We start from the raw sequence: 27,753 nt of genomic DNA, 5'->3' as shown, positions 1-27,753 counted from the left end.
AGTGCTGCTTGCTCCCCTGGCATAACACTGCTCTTGCTTTGCATTTGGCAGAGGATGGCAAACCCCACAACCCTCACCTGGGGCCAGCAGAGGAGCGGCTGGCCCTGCACGCACTGCGGAAACAAGGGCTGGTGCCAGAGCACGTGGAGACCCGGCCCCTCTACAGCCCCCTGCAGCCAGAGATCGAGCAGGTGAGCAGTGCTGTGGGCTGGGACGTGGCTGGGAGCATCCTCTGCTTCTTAACCCAGTGCTGGGGCAGCCTGAAGTTGCTCTAAAATGGTAAGGATCCTGCAGGCTCCTTCGGCAGTGCAGTGGGAAGGAGATGCCAGAGGTGTAACGTCTCGGTGCCATGGCAGAGTGGCTGTTTTTAGCCAGACAAAAGCCACGTGGGCTTCTGTCCAAAATCAGTCACAAGTCAGGTATCTGTACATAGCCTAGCCCCTTTCACTAGCATGCACGTGCACTTTTTGCATTTGGATCAAAAAGTGCTTCAAGGGAGCAAAGCCATTTGTCCTCATCTCTCTTACTGGTTGATGCAGCCAGTTCTGCAGAACCGCCTCTTTTGGTTCGTTTTTAACCAGTCCAGCATGGGAGAGGGAAGCTGCCAGCAGCCATAAATGCCCCGGCAACTGCTCTAAGGTTTTTCCACCTTAATTCACCCCCTGGAATCCATGATTAGAGGCAGGAGGTGCCTGCTGTCAGCTGGCCATTGGGTCACATTGCAGCTCACAGCTGCGACGTGCTGTTGTCACATTGGGGGCAGCCGTGGGGACAAAGGATCACTGAATGACAGAATCATGAAGGTTGGACGTCCAACCATCAACCCATCTCCCCACCACGCCTGCTCACAGCATCGTTCAGGTTGTGAAGGAGCTCTAAGATGATCGAGTCCAGTTAGTGTGCCCACTGATGCAATCACAGATCGTTAAGGTTGGGAAAGACCTCTAAGCCTGCCATCAACCCATCCCTGCTGTGCCCACTTGTACAGTCAGAGAATCGTTAAGGTTGGAGGAGACTTCTGAGACCCTCGGGCCCAACCATCAGGGACCAGATGATCCAGCTGCCCACCTTTTGGTTGAGGGTGTTTCCTCCGTGTCTCAATTCTGTTGAGATTTCGTCTGTGTTTGTGCTGCTCCCTCCCTGGAAGGGCAGTGTGAAGGCAGAGTGAGATCCTGTCCCCCTCGTCCCATCCGATGGTCAGAAACCCATAGAGCAGCTGTTCAGAGCTGGGGGCAGCTGCTGTGACACAGGAAAAGCAGTGAGCTGCTTGTGCTCCCTCCACACACCTCCCTTCAATCAGCTCTTTGTAGACATCTTCAGCCTTGGAGAGCAAACCTAGAGCGCAGCTTCACTAGTCCAGAATGACCTCTGATGCAGCTCAGGCCGTTAATACATGCCCAAGGGTCACTGAAATAATCCTCATGCAGCGCTCAATGATGCTTTTCTGGTAGGGAACCTGTAGTTTCAGTGAGGAAACCAGGGAGCACGTGGTATTTCCTGCACCCACTGCTGAGGACTGAAGCTCACCCAGCCAGGAGGCCCATCACGCTTCACCTCTTTTCTTTCCAGGGAAAACTACAGATGTGGGTGGACCTGTTTCCAAAATCCTTGGGTCAGCCTGGCCCCCCTTTCAACATCACACCACGCAAAGCCAAGAGGTGAGCAGTCTTCCATTCCCAGTTGGTTTGGTCCATCGGTGCAGCGTTGGCTTCTTGTTTCTTTATCAGTGTGGTGGTGGCTCCTGCACCTTCTCCTTGTGATGGAAGAAGAGGGGACTTGGAGCTGTCAGGTTAAGCAGCTGAGTAGCCCAGCCAGGCTGCTGGGAGGGCTGTAAATTGAGGTTCCCACTTGTCTCATTTCAATCCCACGTCCAGGTTCTACTTGCGCTGCATCATCTGGAACACCAAGGATGTCATCCTCGACGACCTCAGCATCACCGGGGAGAAGATGAGTGACATCTACGTCAAAGGGTGAGCCTCCTCACTGCTGTGTCTTCTGGGCACCTTGGCCTCGAAGCTGCAATATGGCACATGGCAATATGGCAGCTTCAAAGGGGTTGGCACAGCCGTGCAGTGCATCCCTGTGGGATGAAGGGGCTCCTCCAACAGTTGGATGCTCACGATGGTTGTGCATGGAAGGGTGAGATTTGGGGAAGCAGCTTTGCTGTCAGGGCTCAGATCTGCCCATTCCCCCTCCTGGACAGCCCTGGGGATGTTCCACGTGCTTGCTTCATTGCAGAGCTGTTTTATTTTGTTTTTTTGGAATTCCCCTTTTTTTTTTAACCTTGAAACACACAAAAATGTGGCAACCAGCAGGAACTCCTTTGGCTCATTCCCTTCTCTGCCTGGCTCCATTTATGTTTTATCTCGTGTAAAATGGTGCAGCCCCAGCCAAGGGACTTTACTTATTTTGCGCATTCTTTGGATTTATGCACAGGAAGAGGTAGGATTTTGAAACAGACTGCAAATCCCTTTTTTACAATCCTAATTTTCCTCTTGTGAACCCAGAATGCGGGCTGCTTACCTGGAATTCACATCAAGCGTGTTGTTATCAGCTCCAGCCACGCTCCCCGTGCACCTCGGGGCTTGGGAGCTCTCGGAGAGGGTCATGGCAAGGCAGGAGCGTGCGGTGCCTGGTGGGATCCCTCACCCCTGCTGACCCATCTGCTCTTACTGTGCTGTAAATGAGTGAAAAGATCTTGCTTGGCTTCCTAAAGTCTTTCCCCAGCGTTCCCTTTACTGGCTACAGCCTCTGTGTTCAGCTGCAGCACTTGGGGACGTGGCTGTTGGGCATGGAGGGGTGGTTGGGGTCGGCCTGGGGGATCTCAGAAGTCTTTTCGAAGCTTGATGATGCTGTGGTTGTCTGAGTGGGCATGGTGGTCACGGATTGGTGATCCTGGAGGTCTGCTCCAACCCTAATGATGCTGTGGCTGTGTGGTTGGGCATGGTGGTCATGGATTGGTGATCTTGGAGGTCTGCTCAAACCTAATGATGCTGTGGCTGTGTGGTTGGGCATGGTGCTCGTGGGTTGGTGATCCTGGAGGTCCGCTCCAACCCTAATGATGCTGTGGCTGTGTGGTTAATGATCCTGGAGTTCCCCTCCAACCCTAATGATGCTGTGGCTGTGTGGCTGATGATCCTGGAGATCCACTTCAACCCTAATGGTGCTGCGGCTGTGTGGTTGGGCATGGTGGCTGTGGGTTGGTGATCCTGGAGGTCTGCTCCAACCCTAATGATGCTATGGCTGTGTGGTTGGGCATGGTGGCTGTGGGGTTGGTGATCCTGAAGGTCTGCTCCAACCCTAATGATGCTGTGGCTGTGTGGTTAATGATCCTGGAGGTCCCCTCCAACCCTAATGATGCTGTGGCTGTGTGGTTGGGCATGGTGGTGGCTATGGGTTGATGATCCTGGAGGTCTGCTCCAACCCTAATGATGCTGTGGCTGTGTGGTTGGGCATGGTGGCTGTGGGTTGGTGATCCTGGAGGTCTGCTCAAACCTAATGATGCTATGGCTGTGTGGTTGATGATCCTGGAGGTCTGCTCCAACCCTAATGGTGCTGTGGCTGTGTGGTTGGGCATGGTGGCTATGGGTTGGTGATCCTGGAGGTCTGCTCCAACCCTAATGATGCTGTGGCTGTGTGGCTGGGCATGGTGGCTGTGGGTTGGTGATCCTGGAGGTCTGCTCAAACCTAATGATGCTATGGCTGTGTGGTTGATGATCCTGGAGGTCTGCTCCAACCCTAATGATGCTGTGGCTGTGTGGTTGATGATCCTGGAGGTCTGCTCCAACCCTAATGATGCTGTGGCTGTGTGGTTGGGCATGGTGGCTATGGGTTGGTGATCCTGGAGGTCTGCTCCAACCCTAATGATGCTATGGCTGTGTGGTTAATGATCCTGGAGGTTCACTCCAACCCTAGTGATGCTGTGGCTGTATGGTTGGGCATGGTGGCTGTGGGTTGGTGATCCTGGAGGTCTGCTCCAACCCTAATGATGCTGTGGCTGTGTGGCTGGGCATGGTGGCTGTGGGTTGGTGGTCGGACTTGATCTTAGAGGTCCTTTCCACCCTTTCTGATTCTATGATGATATGTAGGTTGTTGCTTGCCAATTAGGGAGGGAAATGGAAGAAGTGCTTTGGTGTTGTGCAAGAAGCCCCCTGCCCTTTGTTTTAATGAAGTGAAGATGTTGTTTCTTGGTAGTCTGAAAAGATCTCAGCCGTTGTTGCTGTCGTAGGTGGGGGATATTTTTGTATTGCTTTCACAGCCCAGTCTCCAATTGAGCTTTTCTTCACCAAGTGGGTGGAGCTGAAGGATTATGTGGGAGGTGGGAGGCTCTCACTCATCTTCCTGGGATGTTTCAAGGTGTTGGGAGACAAAAGCAGCCCTGCTTGGAGCAGGTTGGGTAGAAGCCTCCAGAGCCCTCTTTCAGCCAACCACCACGACAGTGATTTGTCTGATATCATTTGGCATCTTTAAACATTGTCTTCCTGAGTAATGGGATGGCCTTGGTCCGCCGAGAGCTTATAAGTGAAATAAAGAGCAGATGTGGCATTTAGGGGCACAGTAGGGGTGGGTGGATGGTTGGAGTAGATGATTTTAGTGGTGTTTTCCAACCTTAATGGTTCTGTGAAGTGCGCTGAGCTCAGTGGGAGAATCCTGTGAGTGGATGTGTTGTCTTGTATTTTTGTTCATTGCTGAAGACTGGAAACTCTTGGAGGAGGAAGGAGGGCAGAATGAGAACCTCACACTTGCAAAACTCACTGCTGGGTGGTGGAATGCTTTCCGTTTGACCCTGGGTAGGTTGAGAACTGGGGGGGGGGTGGAACTGGGCTGTTGGGGGCACCCTGGCACAGCAGGGTGAGGCCATACAATCATAGGATATCCCAGGTTGGAATGGGCCCATAGGGGTCATCGAGTCCAACTCCTATGAGGGTTTTGTGGGGCTTTTCGGTCATTTGGGATCTCCAGAAAGTCCCAAGAAGCTGATAGAAAACAGAGGAAAAAAATGGGCCTTTGCTTCTTCATTGTGTTGCCTTCATCAAGAGGACTGGTGTTAGCGTGCTGGGTGGCTGCAAAGAGCAAAGGAGCTCTCACCAATGCAGATTAGAAGCTAAGGGTGTCAGACACCTCCAGGATCCTCCATGTCCAACCCCGGCCCACTCCACCACATCTCCGTGGTTCTGGGACCCCTCCTGGGACAGAAATCCCACCACATCAGGCCCTGTGTTTGCATTTTGCAGCTGGCTGGTTGGCCACGAGGAGAACAAGCAGAAGACGGACGTGCACTACAGGTCGATGGGAGGAGAAGGCAACTTCAACTGGAGATTCATCTTCCCCTTCGACTATCTCCCTGCCGAGCAGATGTGTTGCATTGCAAAAAAGGTGAGTGCTGATGTTTGTGCCTTCTCTGGGCTGATCTGCCCGACCAGATGCAAGTCAGTGGCCAACAGGTTATTGTTCGTGTAGAGGAGGGTGTCTGTCCCGTGTGGTTTTGTAGCTTTGCCTCTACGTGTAGAGGAACACCATGTTTGTTGGGTCAGAATATTGTATGGAGAGACCAATCCCCCCCTCTGGCATGGAAGCAGCTGAGCGTTGGTGCAGCAGTGTCAAAATGCTCTGAGTTGTGTGGGGCCTCAGCAGTGGGGCTGCTCTGCAGACGGAGGTGATGTTCCTGTGGGATGGTTGGATGGTGCCTCCCAAACCACATGGATGGAGCCCCCAACTGCATGGATGGAGCCTCAAAACCAAATGGATGGAGCCTCCCAACCACATGGATGGAGCCTCAAAACCAAATGGATGGAGCCTCAAAACCACATGGATGGAGCCTCCCAACCACATGGATGGAGCCTCAAAACCAAATGGATGGAGCCTCCCAAACCACATGGATGGAGCCTCAAAACCAAATGGATGGAGCCTCAAAACCAAATGGATGGAGCCTCCCAACCACATGGATGGAGCCTCCCAAACCAAATGGATGGAGCCTCCCAACCACATGGATGGAGCCTCCCAACCACATGGATGGAGCCTCAAAACCACATGGATGGAGCCTCAAAACTAAATGGATGGAGCCTCCCAAACCACATGGATGGAGCCTCCCAACCACATGGATGGAGCCTCCCAACCATGTGCCTACCCAACCGTGTGCCTACCCAACCCTGGCTCTGTCCTGGTCTCCAGCACTGCAGAATGGGCATCGCTCTGCGTGAGCTGGGAGTTGGACTAGACGACCATTAAACATCCCTCCCAACTCAAACAATTCTATGATAACTTCATAGAAAAGCTAAAAAGGGGGAAAAGAAAGAAGCAGTGTCCTGAAGGGATGCTTGGCAGCAGGGCGTGCAGAGGAACAGCAGTTGGAATGTGCTGTTGTGCAGAGATGAGATGGAAATCTTTGCTTTGGGGTTCGAGGTGAAGATGCTCCTGGTCTGAAAAGAGAGCTGGTTCTTCAGGTGGGGATTAGAAACCAGGTGTGATTTTGGCCTCCTGGGAGGCCAAAACATTGAGCGTTGCTTCTGGTGTTTCTTAGGTATGTCAGTGCAATGCTGTGATCAGATGTGGGTTTGTTGTGGATGCCCCAGCCCTGCAGGCATTCGAGGCCAGGCTGGATGTGGCTGTGGGCAGCCTGGGCTGCTGGTTGGCGACCTACACACAGGAGGGGGTTGGAACTGGATTATTGTGGTCCTATTTCAACCCAGGCCATTCTATGATTCTATGATCCTATGATACTGCGAGTTTGGGGTTGCAAGGAAGAAAGGGAACAGTTGGATGGAAGGACTGGAAGGCTCTCAAGGAATGCGTTAGGGGAGGGGGTCCGCCTCACGTTTCCTTCTCCCATCACCCGAAGGTTAACGGCTGTATTGCTGGGGCTGGCAGCAGGGATAAACCCCTATGGTCGTTCTGTGACACCTCCCCAAAAGCTCAGCCCCCTCCTGCCCCCCAGCCCCCCTCCCCTGCCCTCCCACCACCACCTGGAGTTGGTTTGGCTGTGGAGCCCTCAATGGCAGCTCCTTGCAGAGGGACCACCTGCGTCCCCAAAACTCACCTGGAGCGCCCCCCAACTTGTCCCCTGTGGGTCCCAGCATGGCCTGGCTTGGAAGGGGTGAAGATGCCGAGCGAATCCTCCCCCCCCCCCCCATGCCTTGAACCAGACGATCCCTGCAAAGAGGCCTGGCTTCGAAATGAATTGCCGGATAGTTAAAGTGATTGACGGAATCACAGCGGTGCCCATTTCACGCTTCATGTTAAACAAATCAAAAGTACAGTGTGTACTACATTCAATTATCCCCCTTTGAAAAAGCAAAGACCCCCCCCCCCCTATAAACCGTTTAGGAAAATACATCCCACTGTGCTGATATTGATTCTCCTCCGACCGCATGTCTGCCAACACCGTATCAGAAAATAAACAGCTTGTAAAACCTCTCTGTAAAGGAAAAAATAATGAATGAAAAGCCGTGCTTTGTGTTTGCGGGGCGCATTCCGCTCTGGCAATTTTTTTTGATCTGGCCATGTGCTGGTTGAACTCAGGGTTCATTACTGCTGCTGTAAAAACCCCGTGCTCCAAACTTGAAACGCAGGCGATGGAAAGTGGAATTTAAATCAAAATGGTCAGCTGGCAAACGCTGAGCTGCTAAAAGCCACCTGCACCCGGCGTGGCTGGTGCTGCTCTGCGGGAGGAAAGCAGCCTGCAATTTGCTCTCCTTTGTGTGCTGGAGTTCCCTGTGGCTGCACCGTGGGGATGGGTCAACCCAAACCCAATGGTGTCCGAAAAGCGTGAGGATGGCAGCGTGCAGGGCATGGGGGAGAGCCCAGCAACCTGGGGTGATGCTGCCTGCTGCAACCAGCCTTGGGGGGCTTTGTTCCACAGCTTCACAGCTCTGGGGTTTCATAGAACCACAGAATGGCCTGGGTTGCAAAGGAGCACCGTGCTCATCTGGTTTCAACCCCCTGCTGCGTGCAGGTCGCTAACCAGCAGCCCAGGCTGCCCAGAGCCACATCCAGCCTGGCCTCCAATGCCTGCAGGGCTGGGGCATCCACATCCCAATGCACCTCAGGGGAAAGCTGTGCACCGTGCAGGTGTCAGTTCAGCTCACAGATGGGAAGCATGGGCTCCTGTCCTTGCTTCTCCAAACCTTTTAACCATCTCAGGATGTTCGTCTGCCCCTCCACCCCTATCTTCTGTTGATGCAGCAGCGTTAGAAAAATGTTGCCGCTCCTGAAAAAGGAGTTCACCTCATTCTGCACCTCGAAAAAGGTCCCCACAAGAGCTCAGCATGAGGCCATAGGATCACGGAATCACAGAGGTGATTAAGGTGGGAGAAGACCTCTGGGATCACCGACCCCAACCCATCCCACCATCCCACTGACCACGGCCCCCCAGAGCCACGTCACCAAATCCCCAGTGTGCACCAAGGAGCCGCTGCGCCCCAGTGGGTTTTGATGTGAAATCATGAGCACTGAGCGCTGGTTTTTATGAAAGGCAAGGTGATATTTCATCGGATTGAAATTTCCACTTCTCTTTGGTCTTGGAAAGTGAAAAGAAAAAAAATAGAAGGGTTGCTGCTTTGGAATGTGGGACATATTCCTCTCCTTTTTCCCATCTTTTGTTGTGCCCCAAAGTACACGGTGTTCATTTCTTTCACTCAAAATGCAGCCAAAACGCATCATTTGAGTGTGCTCCAAGTAGCTTTTCTTCTGTTTTTGGAAGAAGATGTAATTACACAAAGATAGTCATGAATAAGGCATTTCAGTGGGACCAAAACCTGCAGGCACGACGATGCAGCAATCTTTATCAAGGCAACCTGGCACGCACCAACAGCCCCTGTGATATTCCAGCAAAGTTCCTGCACTGATTTCTGCTTTCCAGTGTGGAAAGGGATGAGCAAAACGTGGCTGAGTGGAGAGCTGAGGGCTGGCAGTGCTGCTGCCAAGACCCAACGCTTGGCAATCCCACGATGGCAGTGGGATGGGGGCTGAGAAAACAGCACTGCGTGGAGTGATTCCAGAATCTGTGCCCCCAGGCAAAGATGGTGGCTGTTGTGCTCAGCTGCTGTCCTGCTTGGGAAGGAGGCAGAAGGCCAAGTAGTGCAGGGAACAGCATAGGGGTGGCTGCGCTGCAAGTGGGGACAGATGCAGTGTCCCCATGGGGAGGACAGCATCTCTCTGCTCTTCGAAGGATGGACCTGTAGGAGAAGAGGGTCTCCAGTTGCTGTGGGGGCTGATGCTCTCCTGCGGGCACAGCCCAGCGCTTCCCCACCTTCCCAAAAACACTGAGCTGCTCCTTACTTTGTATTCGCAGAACAAAAGCAGCCCAGAAGAATTTCAGCCCTGTCAACACTTTCCCAGTGGTATGAGACTTTTTTTTTGGTCCTGCCTCCCATGCTGAATTATTCATGACTGTCAAATATTCATCAGCGACCCCTCTCCCCCCCCAAACTGCAAAACAAACCCTCAGACAGTAACTCAAGCCCCCTTCCTTCCCATGGCTTGCCAAAAGTTGGGGAATATCTTGCTGAAAGTTGTTTTTATAGTGAACCTTTGTAGTGAGGTTTAATCGTGGAGGCAGATTTCACACTGCCTCAAAACGAACCCATGGATTTCACCCAGCATCAGATTCCTCCTCCAGCTCACCCCGCTGTGATCTGTGTGTCCCAGCTTCACGGTTCCTGAGGGAAGGAAGTGTCACAACCAGTCAAACCACAGTCAGAATCAGAGAACCATAGAAGGGTTGGGTTGGAAGGGACTTTGAAGACTGTAGAGCCATGGAATGATTGGGTTGGATTGGAAGGGACCTTGAAGATCATAGAACCATGGAAGGGTTGGGTTGGGTTGGAAGGGACCTTAAAGATTGTAGAGCCATGGAATGGTTGGGGTTGGATTGGGTTGTGTTGGAAGGGATCTTGAAGATCATAGAACCATGAAAGGGTTGGGTTGGGTTGGAAGAGACCTTAAAGATCATAGAACCATGAAGAGGTTGAATTGGGTTGGGTTGAGTTGAGTTAGAAGAGACCTTAAAGATCTTAGAAGCATAGAATGGCCTGAGTTTGAGTTGGAAGGGACCTTAAAGCCCATCCAGTTGCATCCCCTTCCATGAGCTGATTGAGCCCACCAGATCAGACTGCACACAGAGCCATCCATCCTGCTCTTGAGCAACCTCCATGGGTCGGGTTTTCCCAGCAGGAAGGCCAGCGCTGTGCAGGGAGCCCCAGGAAGCTCAGTGCTTCCTGTGGTGTAGGAAGAGAGGAGGCTGCTGGGCCTGAGGATGGGTTTTGTTTGCTTTGAGTGCAAGCAGGACGTTGGGTGTTGCTGTAGGAAGGTGGAAAGGCGAAGTCCTGTATGGTTGTGTAGTCAGTCTCAGAGGATGGGAGGCTTAATTCTGTTGTGTTGTATTGTGTGGGTGATGGCCATGGCTCCAAACCAGGGCACAGCATCCTGCTCCTTTCCCTGCTCCTCACTTCTTCCACACTGGGACTCACAGGAATGGGGTCTTCCTGCAGGGAGAACATCGAATCACGGGATCGCAAAATTGATTGAGTTGGAAGGGGCCTTTAAAAGCCATCTCATCTCATCCAACGCCCTGCAACGAACAGGAAGTGAGCACCTAGAACCCCTGGCTTTGGAAGGGGCTGCTTGGCTGCTGGGTTTTGCTCCGGGAGGATGGGCAATGCAGAGAGAAGGTCTGATGTGTGTGCAATTAGTAGCAATTAATGCTTCAGCCCGAGCAGAAGCACGGTGATGCTCATGGGGTTTGAGCACATCTGAGTGATGCAGGTGGTGCAGTCATCCTCAGAGCCAGGGACTTAGCACAGAGAGGCACCTGCAGGACGTGCCATCCTCTCCCAAGCAGTGCACAGATGGGGAGCCCACATCTCCACCTCTCAGAGCCCACAAGATCCTTTCTGACCCCAGAGGGGTCACCTGGCTGCAGGCACAGGGGCTCCTGGCGGCTTTCTCTGGGTGACCAACAGCAGAGCAGGACCTGACCAGCACATGGCAAAGGGAAGAATCACCATAAGCTCTTTCCCTTTGTAGCAGTTCTAATTTAAGATGAATTATTAGCTGGGAATACATGGCCTTCCCCCCCAAGCTTGAGTAAACATATGCTTTAATACGTTTCAGCGAGCAGAGGGGGAGAAATGGAAGTTTCCAGTGCCTTTATTTTATTTTTCTGGATTATAAAATATTTTTAAACGCATAAATGAAATGCTCCGTCGCAAAAATGCGTTGTCCAATGAGTTGGACTGGTGCTGGTTTTCCAAAGCAAGGCAGGGAATGGAGCTAAATTGAAATACAGCCCTTCTGGGTGATCTCTTAAAGGGAAACCAGCTCCAAAGGGATTTAAGTGCCTTCTTCCACCCACGCTCTCCTCGCTCGGATATTTGTGTTCCTATGGAGTGTGACGCATTTCGGTCCGTTTTGGTTTTTAATACGCATCAATATTGCGGAGTGCAACGCATCCCATCCCATTGGGTGGAAGCGAGGAGGGCACAGAGATCTCAGATGGTGAGGAGTGAAATGAAGCGGTGCCAGCTGTGGAGGCACAGGCTCTGGTTTTCCTGGCTCACTTGGCTCTCACCTTGAGCTCGGATGTGGGATGTTGGAGTAGATATGGCAGCTTCATGTAATTATCAGCTGAGCCACTGGGATAACGCATCCAGCCCTGGCACGGATGGGTCCTGAGAGCAAAAACCTGGGGGGAGTGCAGGAAAGGTGAATGAAGTACTGTGAGAAGTGAGGAGCTCACGCATGGGAGCATCGCTGCCTCTCTTTGGGAAGGAGACCATCACCGAGGGTGACACAGGGGATCTCCATTGCTCTGAGATGAGCATCCTGCCCACTTCTGCTTACCAGCCCTTTATTTTGCCTCGTTTTCCTTTCTGATGTGATTTTTAGGAGCACTTCTGGAGCTTGGACAAGACAGAAAACAAGATTTCACCGCAGCTGATCTTCCAGATCTGGGACAATGACAAGTTCTCCTTCGATGACTATTTGGGTAAGTCAGAAGGGGTTGGGACACGAAACCACCCGACACAGCTTTTTTTGTGCTAGCCTTGTTAACCATCCTCACAAACCCAGATTTAGGCCAAGCTAAAACAAAGCAGAAGCCTGCGGCAGGAAAGACAGCAGAGCCATGCGGTAGATCATCCGTGTAGCTGGAAGCTCCAGCGTTATGGGATTCTTCTTTTGGTTGGATGTTGTTCTGCTTTTTCCTTTTACCACCCCAAAAGAACGTCCAAAACCAGAAGCCTCACTGAGGAAGTACACGATCAAGATATTGGTTTTGATTAATTACAAAGGCTGTGCCCAAATAACCTCTCACAAGGTGTGCTTCCCAGTTCCAGCTCTGCTCTTCATGAGCTCCTGGTCACCCTCTCCATATCGCTGCCAGCGTTGAATTCTTTGCAGCACCATAAGCTAAAACCAATGCTAGGCTTAGAAATCGGGGCCACGTTGAGCCTATTTGTCCAGGTCAAGGAGGTCAGGAGGTTGCCATGGGGAGCACTTCTTCATGGGAGCTTGGGGAAGGACGGGCTGCCCAGAATGGTGGGCTCACCTGGAGGCATTCCAGAATTACGGGGATGGGGCACTGAAGGATGTGGTCGGGGAACGTGGTGGGATGAGTTGGGATTGGGCTCGGGGATCCTTGAGGTCTTCTCCAACCTGAATGGCTCTGTGATTCCGTGAGCTCTTACCCTGAGAGGTCTTCCTACCTCATTCCTCCCTGCAGGCTCCATCCAGATGGATCTCAACAGGATGCCCAAGCCTGCCAAGACCGCTGAGAAGTGCTCCTTAGAGCTCATAGATGGCAGCTTGTCTGCAAGCCGCTTTGTGTCCCTCTTTGAGCAGAAAACTGTCAAGGGCTGGTGGCCCTGCATCGCAGAGCAGAATGAGAAGAAGATCCTGGCAGTAAGACCATTGGGTGTCCTCTTCGTGTTGCCCCTTTGGGGACTCATTGGGCATGGCTGGGCTGAGCAAGTGGAGGAACTGGTGGTGTGGGCATGAAACCAAGCCTGGGGCTGCAGATTTGACAAGCTAGAACAGGATTTCTTCCAGGATTTGTTAGGCAATATGTAAATCGCTTGTTTGCTCCATTAGGTTCTTTTTGCTGCTGTTTATGGAGAACGGGCCAAGTGATTTAACTCTGCATCTCAGCTGTTCTCAGTGCTGTTATGACGGGTACAAGGGGTATCTGCAGACAGATAAATCTAAATGTGGGTCTCTGGGATCCAGTTTGGGTCAGTGGTGGCCGTTTGATAGAGGTGAGTGAGGCCAAGCTGCAAATTAAGTGATTCAACAGAAACCCTGTAGTCAGTTGTCTGAAGCTGGGTGCCGATTTCTGAGGTGCTGAGGGGTGTCAGCTGGGAGCAGGCAGAGGGCAGGGGGGGGGTTGGCATGAGATCACACTCATTGAGCTCCTCACGGTCACTGCTGGTAGTGACTGGGCTGCTTTTCCTTTCCCCGCTCAGTATTTTGCACTGTACGTTCTTTTCTCTGCTTTTTGCTTATGGTGTGCTTGTCTTCGTTTCACCCACGCAGGGAAAACTGGAAATGACTTTGGAAATTGTGGCTGAACACGAGCATGAAGAGCGGCCAGCTGGAGTGGGTCGGGATGAGCCAAACATGAACCCCAAGCTGGAAGACCCCAAGTAAGGGCATCAGGAGTGGGAAAGGAACCACTGGGGCAGAAGGTTCTCAAGGAGAAGGTTGAGAAGTTGGGTTCGTGGTGGGAGGCCTTCCGTGTGGAGATGTGGCAAAATGGCGGCGTTTTTTGGCAAAATGGCGGCGTTTGGTGGCAAAATGGCGGCGGTTCCTCCGTAGAATTTTGGTCAGTGGTTGGGGTTGGGGTTGGTAGCGGTGATCTTGGAGGTCTTTTGTGACCTTTATGACTCTATGATTGGGCTTGGTGGTGATGGGTTGGCGTTTGGGTTGATGATTCGGAGGTCTTCTCCAGCCTTCATCACTCTGATTCTGTGAGTGGGCATGGCGGTGTTGGGTTGGTTGTTGGGACTTGGTGATCTTAGAGGTCTTTTCCAACCTTACTGATTCTGTGATTCAGTGATTCTGTTTGCAAGGGTGAGAGCTGAAAGGCTGGGCTGGAGCTCCAAGGAGCACAGACCGCACAGGGGAATGGATTTTCTCTTTCAATGCGGCGCGTTCATGGGATTGGGCATCCAGGAAGGTTGAAAGCACCGTGAAAGTCACAAGAGACTTGGTGATGGAACAGCTTGTGCTGGATGTCATCTCCAGACAACTGGAAGAAGAGGAGGTTATCAGGAGTAGTCAGCACGGGTTCACCAGGGGGAGGTCGTGCTTGACCAACCTGGTAGCCTTCTATGATGTTGTCTCTGGCTGGGTGGATGGGGGGAGAGCAGTGGATGTAGTCTACCTTGATTTCAGCAAGGCTTTTGATGCTGTCCCCCACGACATCCTTGTAACAAAGCTGAGGAAGTGTGGGATAGATGAGTGGACAGTGAGGTGGGTTGAGAACTGGCTGACTGGCAGAGCACAGAGGGTCGTCGTTGGCGGTGCAGAGTCCGGTTGGAGGCCTGTAAGCAGCGGTGTTCCTCAGGGGTCTGTGCTGGGTCCGGTCTTGTTCAACATCTTCATCAATGACCTTGATGAGGGGATAATGGCCACCCTCAGCAAGTTTGTGATAATACGAAGTTGGGAGGATTGGCTGAAGGCCGTGCTGCCATTCAGCGAGAGCTGGACAGGCTGAGAGCTGGGCAGAAAAAAACCGGATGAGGTTTAACAAAAGCAAGTGTAGAGTCTTGCATCTGGGGAGGAATAATTGCATGCAGCAGTACAGGTTGGGGGATGAGCTGCTGGAGGGGAGCTCTGCGGAGAGGGACCTGGGTGTCCTGGTGGACGACAGGTGCCATGAGCCAGCAGTGTGCCCTTGTGGCCAAGAGGGCCAATGGCATCCTGGGGTGCATTAAAAAGAGCGTGGCCAGCAGGTCGAGGGAGGTGATCCTCCCCCTCTGCTCTGCCCTGGTAAGACCTCATCTGGAGCACTGCGTCCAGTTCTGGGCTCCCCAGTACAAAACAGACAGGGATCTCTTGGGAAGAGTCCAGCGGAGGGCCACCAAGATGGTGAAGGGCCTGGAGCATCTCTGCTATGAGGAAAGGCTGAGTGAGCTGGGTCTGTTCAGCCTTGAGAAAAGGAGACTGAGAGGGGACCTGATCCAGGTCTGTGAATACCTGAGGTGTGGGGGGCAGAATGGCGAGGCTGGACTCTGATCAGTGGGGAGTGGAGACAGGAGGAGGGGAAACGGCTGGAAACTGCAGCATAGGAAGTTGTGCACCAATGTGCAAAGGGACGGCTGTGCAGTGAGGGGAGGAGCAATGGAACAGGGAGGGGGGGAGTCTGTGGGTCCCAACGTGTCTCTATGGGTCCCAATGTGTCTCTATGGGTCCCAACGTGTCTCTATGGGTCCCAATGGGTCTCTATGAGTCCCAATGTGTCTCTATGGGTCCCAACGTGTCTCTATGGGTCCCACTGTTCACTGGAACAGGCTGCCCAGGGAGGTGGTGGAGTCTGCTTCTCTGGAGATGTTCAAGACCTGCCTGGATGCCGACCTGTGCGACCTGCTGTAGGGAACCTGCTTTGGCAGGGGGTTGGACTCCATAAGCTCTGGAGTTCCCTTCCAACCCCTACAATCCTGTGATGCTGTGAAGTGACCCCAGCTTTGTCTGCAGGCGCCCGGAGACCTCCTTCCTGTGGTTCACCTCCCCATACAAGACCCTGAAGTACATCCTGTGGCGCCGGTACAAGTGGCTGCTCATCCTGGCCATCGTGCTCTTCGTTTTGCTGCTCTTCCTTGGGATCTTCATCTACGCCTTCCCGGTACGAGGGGTTTGGGAGGGGGGGAGGTGGGATAAGCTGAGGGGTGGGGTGCAATGTGCCCCAGGTGTGATGGTCCTTGAAGAATGGCTTGGTGGGCCGCAATGGACCAGAAAGAGAGCACATGCATCTGCTCCGTGCTCACATCTTTGTGCCTCTGTTTCGTCCCTGGAGGCGCCCGTGGCAATGGATGGGGCTCTGGGCAGCGTAACCCAACCCGTGACTTGGGCTGGAAGTGGATATGCTTTGTGGTCCTTCCCAACCCAGCCGTTCTGTGATCCCTGTCGTTGACCCTACGATTGGGAGACTCACTGATTCTGTGATTGATTTCGAGTCTAACGCTGCTGAGGTTCGTCGGTCGTTCCCTCAGAGCTGTTGGAAGCGCTGAGCGTTGGTGGGAAAATCCCTAACAAAAACGCAGCCTAATTAGGGGCACAGCCACGTGGCAGGGCTGAGCAGTGGCAAGAAATGTGTGTTCTGTCATGGTTTTAAGGTGCAGGAGGGTTTATAAGGGTTTTTAGGCAGCCCTGTCTCTCACTGCTGAGGCTTGCAGCATGTAGGACCAACACAGTGTCTGAAACCAGGTGGGGAGGGTTTTCACCTCATCAATCAAGGAAGTGGCTTTTTCTTGCTTCGCTGTCAGTCCCACTGGTGAAACAAAGCAAAACAAATAAATAATGGAGCCCCATCCTCCCCATTTGGCTCGGGTTGGGGTTTTGCATCCTCCTCTGCTCCTGCGGCACTGCTGTAATTCATGCTCTTGGACGCCTTCTCCCTCATGGACCGATAAGAAAAACGACCCACCTCTCCTTCCAGCACATAACAAATTCTGCTCCTCGGGTTTGATTTGTGTCCTTGGGAAGGGCTGGGATGCTTCTGCTGGAGAAGTCATTCCCCAGGTGTGAAGCAGTGGGGAAGAGGAAATCACCCTACAAGGACAGATCTGTGCTGTGTTGTCATCCCAGCCCGTCGTGGAGAATCCCCTCCATGCTGAGCATAGAACCCTGAGCTGCTGTGACCCGGAGCTCAGTGTTCCCCCACAGCTGTGAGCAGTTTTGCATTCATTCCAGTGGCATCGGGTCAAAACAGCGTCGAGAGAAGCAGAAACTCCCAAACTATAACTATTGATTTACACTGGTTATTACTCGGGATTTTTCCCTGTTTCCTGGCTAAATGTTGTTGTATTTAATTTCGTTTTGGTCGGGTTCGTTTTTTCAGTCATCTTTTGAAAAGGGAATGGAATTTTTCTGTCCATGCAGTTGGCCAGCTTCCCCCTGGATTTTTGAGGTCACCGAGGTATCGACACGGAGATTCAGTTGCCTTTCCTTTCCATCCAACCAGAAATCTGGCGTTCGTGCTGGTGATGGTTTGCTGTGAAGGATGCCCCTGGCGTGCTGAGTGTTGGCAGGGCACACCGTGGCATCCCTGATTAAATGCACTGAAATCCAACCCCTCATTGCTTGCTTTCCTGCCTTGCTTGCCAGGAGCGCTGCCATAGCTCCACACTGGCCATGAAGCTTTGAGGTCCCATACCATGGGTTTTTGGGCTCATTCCATCCCATTGCTCTTCAGGTCCTTGGCTGAAGAGGAATAGGACGAGAGGTGATGGCCTCACGTCGTGCCAGGGCAGGGTCAGGTTGGATATTAGATGTTAAAGTCTCCAAAAGAGTGGCAATGCAACGGCACAGCTGCCCAGGGAGTGGAAAGGTCACCATCCCTGGAGGCTTCCAAGGACCATGGAGATGTGGCACTGAGGGCTGTGGTCAGTGGGCATGGTGTGATGGGTTGGGGTTGTTGGGCTTGGGGATCTTAGAGCTCTCCTCCAACCTGAATGATTCCATGATCCATGTGAGTGGCCGTGGTGGGGGTTGGTTGGCACTTAGAATCATAGAATCATAGAATCACCGAGGTTGGAAAAGACCTGAAAGATCATCCAGTCCAACCATTCACCTATTCCCAATAGCTCCCACTAAATGAACACTTGAACTTGGTGGTCTTGGAGGTGCTCTCCAACCACGATGGTTCCATGATAGTGTTGGTGGTGGCAATGGGGATGAGGAGATGGTTGGATTAGATGATCTCGTAGGTCGTTTCCAACCTTGTGATTCTATGATTCTATGATTCTGTGATGCCACGATTCGATGAATTCAGTGGATCAATGGATGCATGTCCACAACGTGCCCTAGGAGTGAGCAGAGCCAGGGCCGCGTGGGTCCCCTCCTGCCCTGAAGAGCTGGGAGTCTCACCTGGAAATGAACCTGGGGCATTTTGATGGCTTTTGGTGGAAGAATATCTACGTTTGAAAGCTTTCTTTTCCTATTTTTTTCCCATTCCCCACATAATGATGGCAGCTTCCAACCACAGCCCCAGCTGCCCGGTGACAGCCCTGCGCTTCCAGCTGGAGCCACAAACCCAGCAGCAGCCCCTGGAAATGGTGATTCCCAAAAACTCCAGCTCTGTTTTTTTTTTGGTGGATAAACACGAGCTGATACCTCAGTCCTGTTCAGAACAATTAGGAGAAAAGGATCGTCTGGATCTACCAAAAACGAGGAAAACATTGAAAATCTGATCTTTTGAGGTTCTTCATCTCTTCCTGGGAGCTTTTCCACCCTCCCTCAGCGCTGGGCTCCTCAGCAGCCTTCCTCAGCTGTGCTCACAGGGCATTGCAGTGCAGGTTTCAGTGGTCCCACCGTGGCAGGAAGAAGAAGAGCTGCTTCCAGCTGCTTCCAGCTCTGCTTTGCAGCACCGTGAAAATGTTTACTACCTTTTAAAGCTCTGTTTGCGTTCCGAGAGCCCAGCGTTGCTTCCACTGCCATTAATTCTAATTACAGCTCGCTTTCTGCGCCGATTGATAATCCTGCTTGGCTTTCAACACTTGGTTTAATACAAATTCGTGGCTGGACAGCAAACTCGCGACCCTCCGGAACGCAACCGTAAAAAAAACAGAAGAGTTTAGGAGGACAGAGTCTTGAAAGACAAATGGATGGATAATTAATTCGAAGGTTATGTCCCACTGGAGGCTTTTCTAATGACTTCTGGTGAACTGCCCTAACGTTGCTGGCTTGATTTATGGCATTATTAGAAATCCTCCGCTGGCAAATTGCCCCGTAATTCGCTACACGCCGTAATTTATCGTGATGCTTTTGAGCCGGGCTTTACTTCTCTTGTTTTTCATTTTCTCCCCTCTTCCAAAGCAGCATTATGCTTTGTTTCCAAAGTCTTTTTTAATTTTTTTTTATTTTTATTTTTATTTTTTTTCCAAAGGAGTGATAGAACATCCTGTACCAATTAAATCCAATCTGTCTGGGAGAGCCTTCCAAACTGGCTAGTATGTGGTCACGGGTGTTTGAACCAGAGCTACTTTAAATAGAGCTCTTTCCAACCAGCCTGTCTTTGCCTGCGTTTGCATCGTGGTCTTGATAAGGCAGCACTGACACAGCTTATTCTTTTTTGTTGTCTTCTTTCAAGGAAGGAATTGCGTGTAGAACAGGCTGCGGTGCTGTGGGGAAAAGTGGAGATGTGGCACTTGGGGATGGGGTTTAATGGGGATGGATGGGTCGATGGCTGGAGCTGGTGATTGTAGAGGCCTCCTCCAACCATACTGGTTCTGTGACTCTACGAGGGGCCACGGTGATGAGTTGGGGTTGGGCTGGATGATCATGGAATCATAGGATGGCTTGGGTTGAATGGGACCCCAAGGATCACCAAGTTCCAACCCCACAGCCACAGGCAGGGCTGCCAACCTCCAGGACTGTGGCACAGCACCAGGTTGCCCAGGGCCGCATCCAACCTGGCCTTGAGCACCTCCACCACTCTCTCTGTAAAGAACTTCCCCCTGACATCCCATCTAAACCCCTACGGAGGTCTTCTCCAACTGTAAGGGCTGCCCAGGGGTGCCCTATCCCTGGAGCTTCCCAAAGGCCATGGATGGGGCCCTGGGCAGCCTGAGCTGGTGGAGGATGCTAAGGCTTGGACTTAATGATCTTCAGGTCCCTTCCAAACCAGGTCCAAACCCAAATCATTCTGTGATTCTTAAAAACTGGTGGAAGGGACAATCCAAGCCCATGAGTGACTCTTGGTGCTCACTGCTGGGAAGGCTCTGCTGGAAGAAGGCAAAACCCCTTCCTGTGTGTCCTGAGCATCCCATGGCAGGGTTGCTCTTGACCTCCACGTGCCGCCATGCCCCAACTCACCGCTTCTCTGCCTTCTTTCTCCCTCCCTGCAGAACTACGCTGCTATGAAGCTGGTGAAACCTTTCAATTGAGTGCCTGGATTTCAGCGGGACGCTGCAGCCCAGGACGCGGCGACGTGCCTTTCCCCAGAGCAGGGAAGCAGCCCTCACCTCAGGAGCAGCGCCTAAACCAAACCTCCTCTGCAGCAGTTCTGATTTGGCTTCCTCGTCCTCCTTCTGTTTGTTTTAATTTTGGTCAGTGCTCGGATGCAAAGCTGGCGAGGGTTGGGGAGAAAAGGACCCTTTTGTGGGCTGTCCACGGAGGCGATCATGGAGGAGTGATGGCTGCAAGGCGGCCGCAATCTCTCAGGTCCTCAGCAGGTTTTTCTTGCCACCCTGCAGCAGCCTCCCTTTGCCTCTGCCGTGCGATGTGCATTCGTGCATTCCTGCTTTTGGAGCCTGCCCTCCCTCCTCTGCACTCCCATGTGCCCCATTGCCTTCCCAGCCAACGCTGCTGCAGCAGCAGAGGGCACGGAGCAGCCCAGGAGCAATGCAGCGCAGAGGGGGGCTTTGCTTCTCTCCTCCTGCTGTGTGCAACCCCCTGCACTGCAGCTCGGTGCCTGGATTGGTTTTTCTCCTTTTGCTGAAGCCAAACAGTGCAACAGCAGAGCACAGTGCACGCTGCTGCTGGGTGCTAGCGGGGCAGGCCTTGGGAAGCACAGCTGTTTGCTTTGTGCTTTGCAAGCAGGGCGTGATGAGTGCATATCATGCAGGTTTTGCACAGCTCAGAAGGTGTGAATGGTGTTGCTGGGACCTTGCAGCTTTCTGCTCCCCCTGCCCATGCTGCAATCACTGATGTGCACTGAGAGGGGGTTCTGCTGCTGCTCGGAGCAGACAGCAGAACAAGGTGATCCCAGAGGATCTGTTTCTCAGGACAAACTGTGCTGGCGTTGGCTCCAGCGAGGCACTTAAGCCTATTCTTAGCAGCAGATGAGGGAGGGGAAAAGCACACGGCTAATTGCTTTGCTGGCGGGGATGTGATGGAAATCCTGTGCTGCTCAGTACTGTGACAGTGCCTGGATTGCACAGGGCAGCTCTGCCACGTGTGAGGACAACACTTCAGACACACAGAATGTACCCCAAAGCAGCTGGTGCTCAGGTGTGGAGGTTCCCCACCCCAGGAACCATTTTGCCAGCAAAACTCATCATGTTTACCCACGTTCCCCCTTTTTTCTTGATCTCGTTCCCACTCATGCTCCTGTTTGTTAACTAATGCTGACCTACCAGCTGTTGGCCCAAGATCTGGGGATGCTGCTTCCCCTGAGAAACAGGCGAGCTGAAGGGGAATGTTGGCTTTGCAGCTTCCTGGTGAGTTACGCCTTGGCCAAGTGGTGCTGATGTGGTCGGTTCTCTTCCACTGCAACCCTGCTTGCCTCGCTGCCTTCCTGCATGCCTTGCTATGCCATGGGAAGCCATTCCTCATTTCTTGCTCCAGTTTGCACATTTGGTGAAGTTTCCCATCTCAGTGACCCCCCACCTGTTTCAGAAATGGGATCTCAGTGCTGAGAGCCCCAAAGAGATGAGCAGCCCAAAGCTCCCGTCCAGCCGTGGATGGTTCTCATCCATCCATCCTGTTGCTCCGACCAGAGATGAGCAACCCTACCAAAAATAATTCCACCTGTCACTTCTCCACAGCCTCTTCCATCACAAAACCCTTTTATTCCCTAGCAGTTCTTCCCTGGCAAACCAGAGTGGGTTGGCAGTGATGGAAAGGGCAGCATCCCCACATCCAATCCTCTTCTTCCCAATCTGCGCTGCAGAGCTTTGTTTCATCCGGGGGCTGTGGTGGGCAAAGGCAGTTCTGAGCACCTGCAAACATCAGCCTGGTCTCGTTACCAAAGCCAGCCAAGAGGCCGGGCCCAAGTAAAGCCTTCTGCTCTCTATGCCTTATATATATAGATATATATATATATATCACTGTGGTTTACAAATGAAATAGCCCTGAAACCTTCTGTTTCCTGGTGTGTTCTGTTGGGTTCTCGATGTGTTGGTCCCCACTGTGCTCCAGGCGGGAGAGCTCCAGGGGATCCTTAGTGTCTGTGTCCCCAAACGCCTTTCTTTTCCCTGAAAGGGTGCAGAGAAGAATATAGAACAGAATCAGTGTAGGAGAGGATAGGATGGGATCAGATGGGATGGGATGGGATGGGATGGGGTGGGACAGGATGGGATAGAAGAGAAATAGTATAGCATGGGAAAGGATAGAATCAGAATAGGATAGGACAGGAGAGAATAGAATGGGACAGGATAGAGTACAATGGGACAGGATGGAGTGGAATGGGACAGGATAGAGTAGAATGGGATAGGATAGAGTGGAATGGGACAGGATAGAGTAGAATGGGATAGGATAGAGTGGAATGGGACAGGAAAGAATGGAATGGAACAGGATAGAGTGGAATGGGACGGGATGGAGTGGAATGGGACAGGATAGAATAGAATGGGACGGGATAGAGTAGAATGGGACAGGATAGAGTAGAATGGGATGGGATAGAGTAGAATGGGACAGGATAGAATAGAATGGGACAGGATAGAGTAAAATGGGACAGGATAGAGTGGAATGGGACAGGATGGAGTGGAATGGGACAGGATAGAGTAGAATGGGATAGGATAGAGTGGAATGGGACAGGAAAGAGTGGAATGGGACAGGATAGAGTGGAATGGGACGGGATAGAGTGGAATGGGACAGGATGGAGTGGAATGGGATGGGATAGAGTGGAATGGGACAGGATGGAGTGGAATGGGACGGGATAGAATAGAATGGGACAGGATGGAGTGGAATGGGACAGGAAAGAGTGGAATGGAACAGGATAGAGTGGAATGGGACGGGATGGAATAGAATGGGACAGGATGGAGTGGAATGGGACAGGATAGAATAGAATGGGACAGGATAGAGTGGAATGGGACAGGATAGAGTGGAATGGGACAGGATAGAATAGAATGGGACAGGATAGAGTAGAATGGGACAGGATAGAGTGGAATGGGACAGGATAGAGTGGAATGGGACAGAATAGAATAGAATAGAATGAGACAGGATAGAGTGGAATGGGTCAGGATAGAACAGAACTACAATAGGATAGAATAGAGTAGAACAGAATTAGAGTAGGATAGGATAGAACAGAATAAAAGAGAATTAGCACAGGATAGAACAGAATGGATCTAGTATAGGATGGGATAGGATAGAATAGAACAGAATTAGACCCCCTCAGGATCCTGCACCCAACAGATTGGTCCATCCATCTGCCTCTCACTGTGGTGAAGCTCAGGGCTCTCCTCTCCCCACTGTCTGCATGCTTTCTGCCCACCCTCTGGACTACAGCAGTGGTACCAAGAGATGGGAGGAACCGTGCTGGTCCACATCTAAACTGCATCCACCCAGGCTGCAAGCAAGAGCCTGACTTGCTCCTTATTTTGTCCTCCTGCAGCAGAGTGCTCTGGTTTTCAGGCTCAGGCAATATTTTAGCAAGAGCCTGAAGGCTGGGATTGTGGGCAGGGGTTGAACCTGGTCTGAAAGTAGAGAGTGACTTCCACAGAGCAGGGATCCCCCGTCCTTGGAGGTGCTCAGGGCCGGGTTGGATGGGGCTCTGCTCCATCCTCTCCTCCATTTCCTCTTGTGGTTTCCCACCAGTTGGCATCCAGACCTCATCCAAAAGTGCCATCTCACGAGGAATGGGGAATTACTGCCCCACAGATCAGGAAAGCCCAGCTCTGGCTGAGTCGTCCTCCCTCCCCCTTTGTTCTTTATTTCATGGAATAAATCCACCTGCTCTCCTACCTCCTGGCAGTGGGACCTCTGGGAGGTTTGTCTGGAAGGGGCATCGTTCCATGTTTGTGACAAGCTGTGACTGAGCTGGACCACGGGGTTGCAGCCCCTTCTTCCCATTTCAGCCCCTGGAGCAGACAGAAGGAAGACAAATAGGAATTGTTGGATATGGAAAAGGGGAAAAAAAAAAAAAACCAAGAAAAAAAACCCAACAAAACAACATTGAACAATCAGGAGATTGATGGCTGGCTTTTTTTATTTTTTATTATTATTTTTTTTTGGCCAAGGAAAACACAGTGGGAAGTCATCTGCTCGCAATGGCCGTAGGCTGGAGAACAAAGCCTGGATTGATTGTCTTTCCCCATAGCACACAGAGAACCGCTGGCACCTGCCAGGATGAGTCACTGGGAGGGGAAGGCCGTCCGTGTGGCTCTGCCATCCACCTCTTCTGTGCTGGAAGTTGGTGGAGATGCCTCTGAGCCCAGCTCTGCTGGAACCCTCCCAGTGCCGCCATCTCCCAGGGGCCGCGAGCAACTTCCTTCCTTCCTTCCTTCCTTCCTTCCTTCCTTCCTTCCTTCCTTCCTTCCTTCCTTCCTTCCTTCCTTCCATCCTTCCTTCCTTCCTTCCTTCCTTCCTTCCTTCCTTCCTTCCTTCCTTCCTTCCTTCCTTCCTTCCTTCCTTCCTTCCTTCCTTCCTTCCTCCCTTCCTCCCTTCCTCCCTTCCTCCCTTCCTCCCTTCCTCCCTTCCTCCCTTCCTCCCTTCCTCCCTTCCTCCCTTCCTCCCTTCCTCCCTTCCTCCCTTCCTCCCTTCCTCCCTTCCTCCCTTCCTCCCTCCCTCCCTCCCTCCCTCCCTCCCTCCCTCCCTCCCTCCCTCCCTCCCTCCCTCCCTCCCTCCCTCCCTCCCAATGGGGATCCAGGATTCCAGGATCCAAGAAGTGAAGTTCGTAAAGAATTTAAGCTTGAATTCGGCTGGTTGGGATCTCCATTGAGTAGAGAAGTTCATCTTCTCTTTGCCTTTATTGTAACATTGGGAAAATTCCATGTTGCCACACTCTGGGCTCATCTGGCCCAAGTGGAGCCAGGTGACCATGGGCATTGCATTGGGCCACATGGAAGTTACAGATCCTGTGGTCCCAGTCCTATCCAGTCCCACCCTGCCAATGAGAAGCAGAGAGATTCTGTAGTGGGAAATCCATTTCTGGCATGCTGGTTGATGCATGAGATGCCAGGCCTGCTTGTCATTGAAGCACTGGAAATCATCAGATGCTGCTTTTCAGCAACAAGCTTTAAAACTTGCTGTACATTTGTGTATATGATGTGCTGTGCCTTGAATGCACCAGAAGAAATAAAAGCAAAGACATGAAATCTAGTGGGATGCAGAATGGAAAAGCATCAAACTATGAAACACGTCTTCCTTTCTGCATCCCAATCACAGAAAGCCCCTTAACAGGTAATCTGCTTGTCCAGTGCTTTAAGATAACAGAGCATCCATAATTTGGGGCTGATACATCGATAATTTGTGCAGGAGGAGATGAGCTTTTTAGTTTTGGATGGTTAGGGGATGGTTGGTGGTAGACTTATCATGCAAGCTTGTCAACTGGGAGACCTCAACACAGAGCTTAAAAGGGATGAGTAGAGTAGAGTAGAGTGGAATGGAATGGAATGGAATGGAATGGAATGGAATGGAATAGTTCAGTTGGGAGGGACTCACAAAGGTCATCAGGTGATCGTTTGATCCAGAAGTTCTGACAGGAATTCGGGAGGTTACTGGTAGAAAAACCCAATGCTTTCTGATTTAAATTGGAAGAAGAAAAAGGTCGTGTTTGGAGCTGTTGTGAATGCTTGGAGAGGGAGTGGGAGAAGGTTGGAAGGAGCCCAAATGTGGGTTGGGAAGAGGCAGAAAGGATGTGTGTGTGTCTACAGCCCATGTCGTGAGCCATGACGAGCATGTGGCAAGTCAGAGTTGGCCTGGAGAGTGCCTTGGGCATGAGGCAGAGGATGGTGAGGTTTCATGAAGGTCTCCCTCAGCTGATGGGTCATTAACATCAATGAGGCTTAGGTGGGTTTTGGAGATTCCCAAAGTCTGGGTGAATGGGTTTTTCCCTGCTGTTTGGTCAGTTTGTGCCCCAGTGATGACCGCTGAGCTGCAGGAAAACCTCTGCAAATCAGATCCGCGAGGAACATCAGTGCTGGGATGTGAGATTTTGTTAGTGGTGCCTTTTAGCCAACTATCTGCCCTTCACATCCAGGACAGGGTGTCCTTCCGTCCCTTTTCCATGAGTGCAATGGGGCAGGAAAGCATGAGATTCCATGACTCCACAACTCTGTGAGTCAGCACAGTGGGGATGGGTTGCACTCCATGGTCTTCGAGGCCTTTTCCAACCTTAACCTGTGATTCTATCTTGCTTACTTCCCACCAAAACACCCACTGAAACCAAGGGAAAGCCTGCTCCGTCCTGACTGCAAGACTATGGGAACAAGGAGCCAAGGACAAAGAAGGGAAAGGGAAGCTTGTCACAGATAGTTAAACAGTTACGACCTTCCCCTCACCCCCATCTCCTCACCAGATCATTCCAGCACAGTAAATCACCCAAACCCTGACAGCAAAAGGGCTGCCAAGTTGGACAGAAGGCCGATGGCCGTGGCCGGAGTGCAGTCGTTCTGGCAGGGAAGTTGGGATAACGGAGCCAGGCCTGACTTTGGACAAACACCGCGCCAAGTCAACGCACGCGTGAAGGTCTGTGCGTGTGCACGAGCTGTGTGAGGTCGTGTGCTGCTGATTGCCAGCACTGTTGGCACACTGACCTCTGGGGGAGGGCTGGGGGGCAAACCCTGGTGTGTTTTACAGTAGAAATTAAAAATAATAGCTTCTCTTCCCCTCCTCTTCCACCCTCTCTACCCCATCTATTCTCTCTTCTTTTTCCCCTTCCTTCCCAACTTTCCTTCTTTCTTTCTGCTTTTTTTCTCTTCTTTTTTTTTCTTCCTTTCCTTTCTTTCTTTCTTTTGCAGCAGCCTCACCTAGCAGCCCTTGGAGAGCACCCATGGGCAGATAGCTGACCTTGCCTCTCCCCCTCTTAAATCCTTCCCGAAACAAAGATGACCCCAAACACGTGGCGCATTACCACTCATACAAGATCCCAAATCCCTCCCTGCCCCTGATAAAACACCCTCAGTGGCTTGGCCGTGCTGGAGATCTCAGCAATGGAAAATGGGAGAAGAAAGAATGGGAAAAAGTCTGGGGCGCAGCGAGGAAGAGGAGGAGGGAGACACCCAACCTTCTCCCATTAGAAACCTACAGGGAGCACATGGAAATCCTCATTTTTGGGGGGAAAAAAAGAGGCTTAAATACACAAGAAGAAAAGAAAAGAAAGCCCATTTTGGGGTTGGATTAAATGAACTTCAGAGGTGCCTTCCAACCCCTACAGTTTCGTGATTTTGAACTGTGGGATGGCTTTCTTTAGACCTTTTTTGGGCGCAGCACTTTTTGGTGCCCTGATGTGAAACAATTCCCTGTTTTGAGATTGCCTACAAGCTACTTTAAGAAACCCCCCCCAGGTTTCTTGAGAACGAAAGAAAACATTTCATTTCTGGTAGAATTAATTTTAAATATTAGTTGTTTTTTTTTTTTTTTTTAACAATCATTGGTGAACTGGAAAATTCATTATTCGTTCTTGCCTTGTTGGCCCTATGGGAAAACACAGCCCAGGGACGTGACACCATTCATCCCACTGCTGTCAGGCTCAGGACCTGAGCTCACGTTGCCCTCCTGGTGGTTAAATTGGCGAGGATGCACGTTTTGATCCCCATCTGCTGGGCTTGGGATGAGCCTTGTCCTGCTTGGAGCAACCAAGCGTCCCTCCAAGGTCAGCTGGTGTCATCTGAAAGGTGATGGGCTCCATCTCTGCTCCCCTCTGTATTGAACAGAGATGAT

The 27,753-nt window shown here is 51.8% G+C and overlaps 1 protein-coding gene across 10 annotated transcripts in view; it reads left to right on the top strand.

Moving 5' to 3' along the window:
- Positions 1-22,169, top strand: part of DYSF (dysferlin) — a 73,320-nt gene extending 51,151 nt beyond the window's left edge. For all 10 annotated transcript variants that reach the window (XM_048941705.1, XM_048941703.1, XM_048941701.1 and 7 more), the window contains 9 exons: positions 52-191; positions 1,570-1,658; positions 1,875-1,970; positions 5,235-5,376; positions 11,884-11,983; positions 12,719-12,897; positions 13,528-13,637; positions 15,691-15,838; positions 20,061-22,169. In XM_048941705.1, the coding sequence (XP_048797662.1) occupies positions 52-191; positions 1,570-1,658; positions 1,875-1,970; positions 5,235-5,376; positions 11,884-11,983; positions 12,719-12,897; positions 13,528-13,637; positions 15,691-15,838; positions 20,061-20,099 (1,043 nt within the window). In that variant the 3' untranslated portion in view covers positions 20,100-22,169. The remainder of the gene's footprint in view (positions 1-51; positions 192-1,569; positions 1,659-1,874; positions 1,971-5,234; positions 5,377-11,883; positions 11,984-12,718; positions 12,898-13,527; positions 13,638-15,690; positions 15,839-20,060) is intronic.
- Positions 22,170-27,753: the final 5,584 nt, after the last annotated feature.

The sequence above is a fragment of the Lagopus muta genome, chromosome 4, assembly GCF_023343835.1.
Source record: "Lagopus muta isolate bLagMut1 chromosome 4, bLagMut1 primary, whole genome shotgun sequence".
NCBI classification, from domain to species: domain Eukaryota; kingdom Metazoa; phylum Chordata; class Aves; order Galliformes; family Phasianidae; genus Lagopus; species Lagopus muta.
The sequence above is the reverse complement of the archived record's forward strand: the minus strand, read 5'-3'. Positions and strand labels throughout refer to the sequence as shown.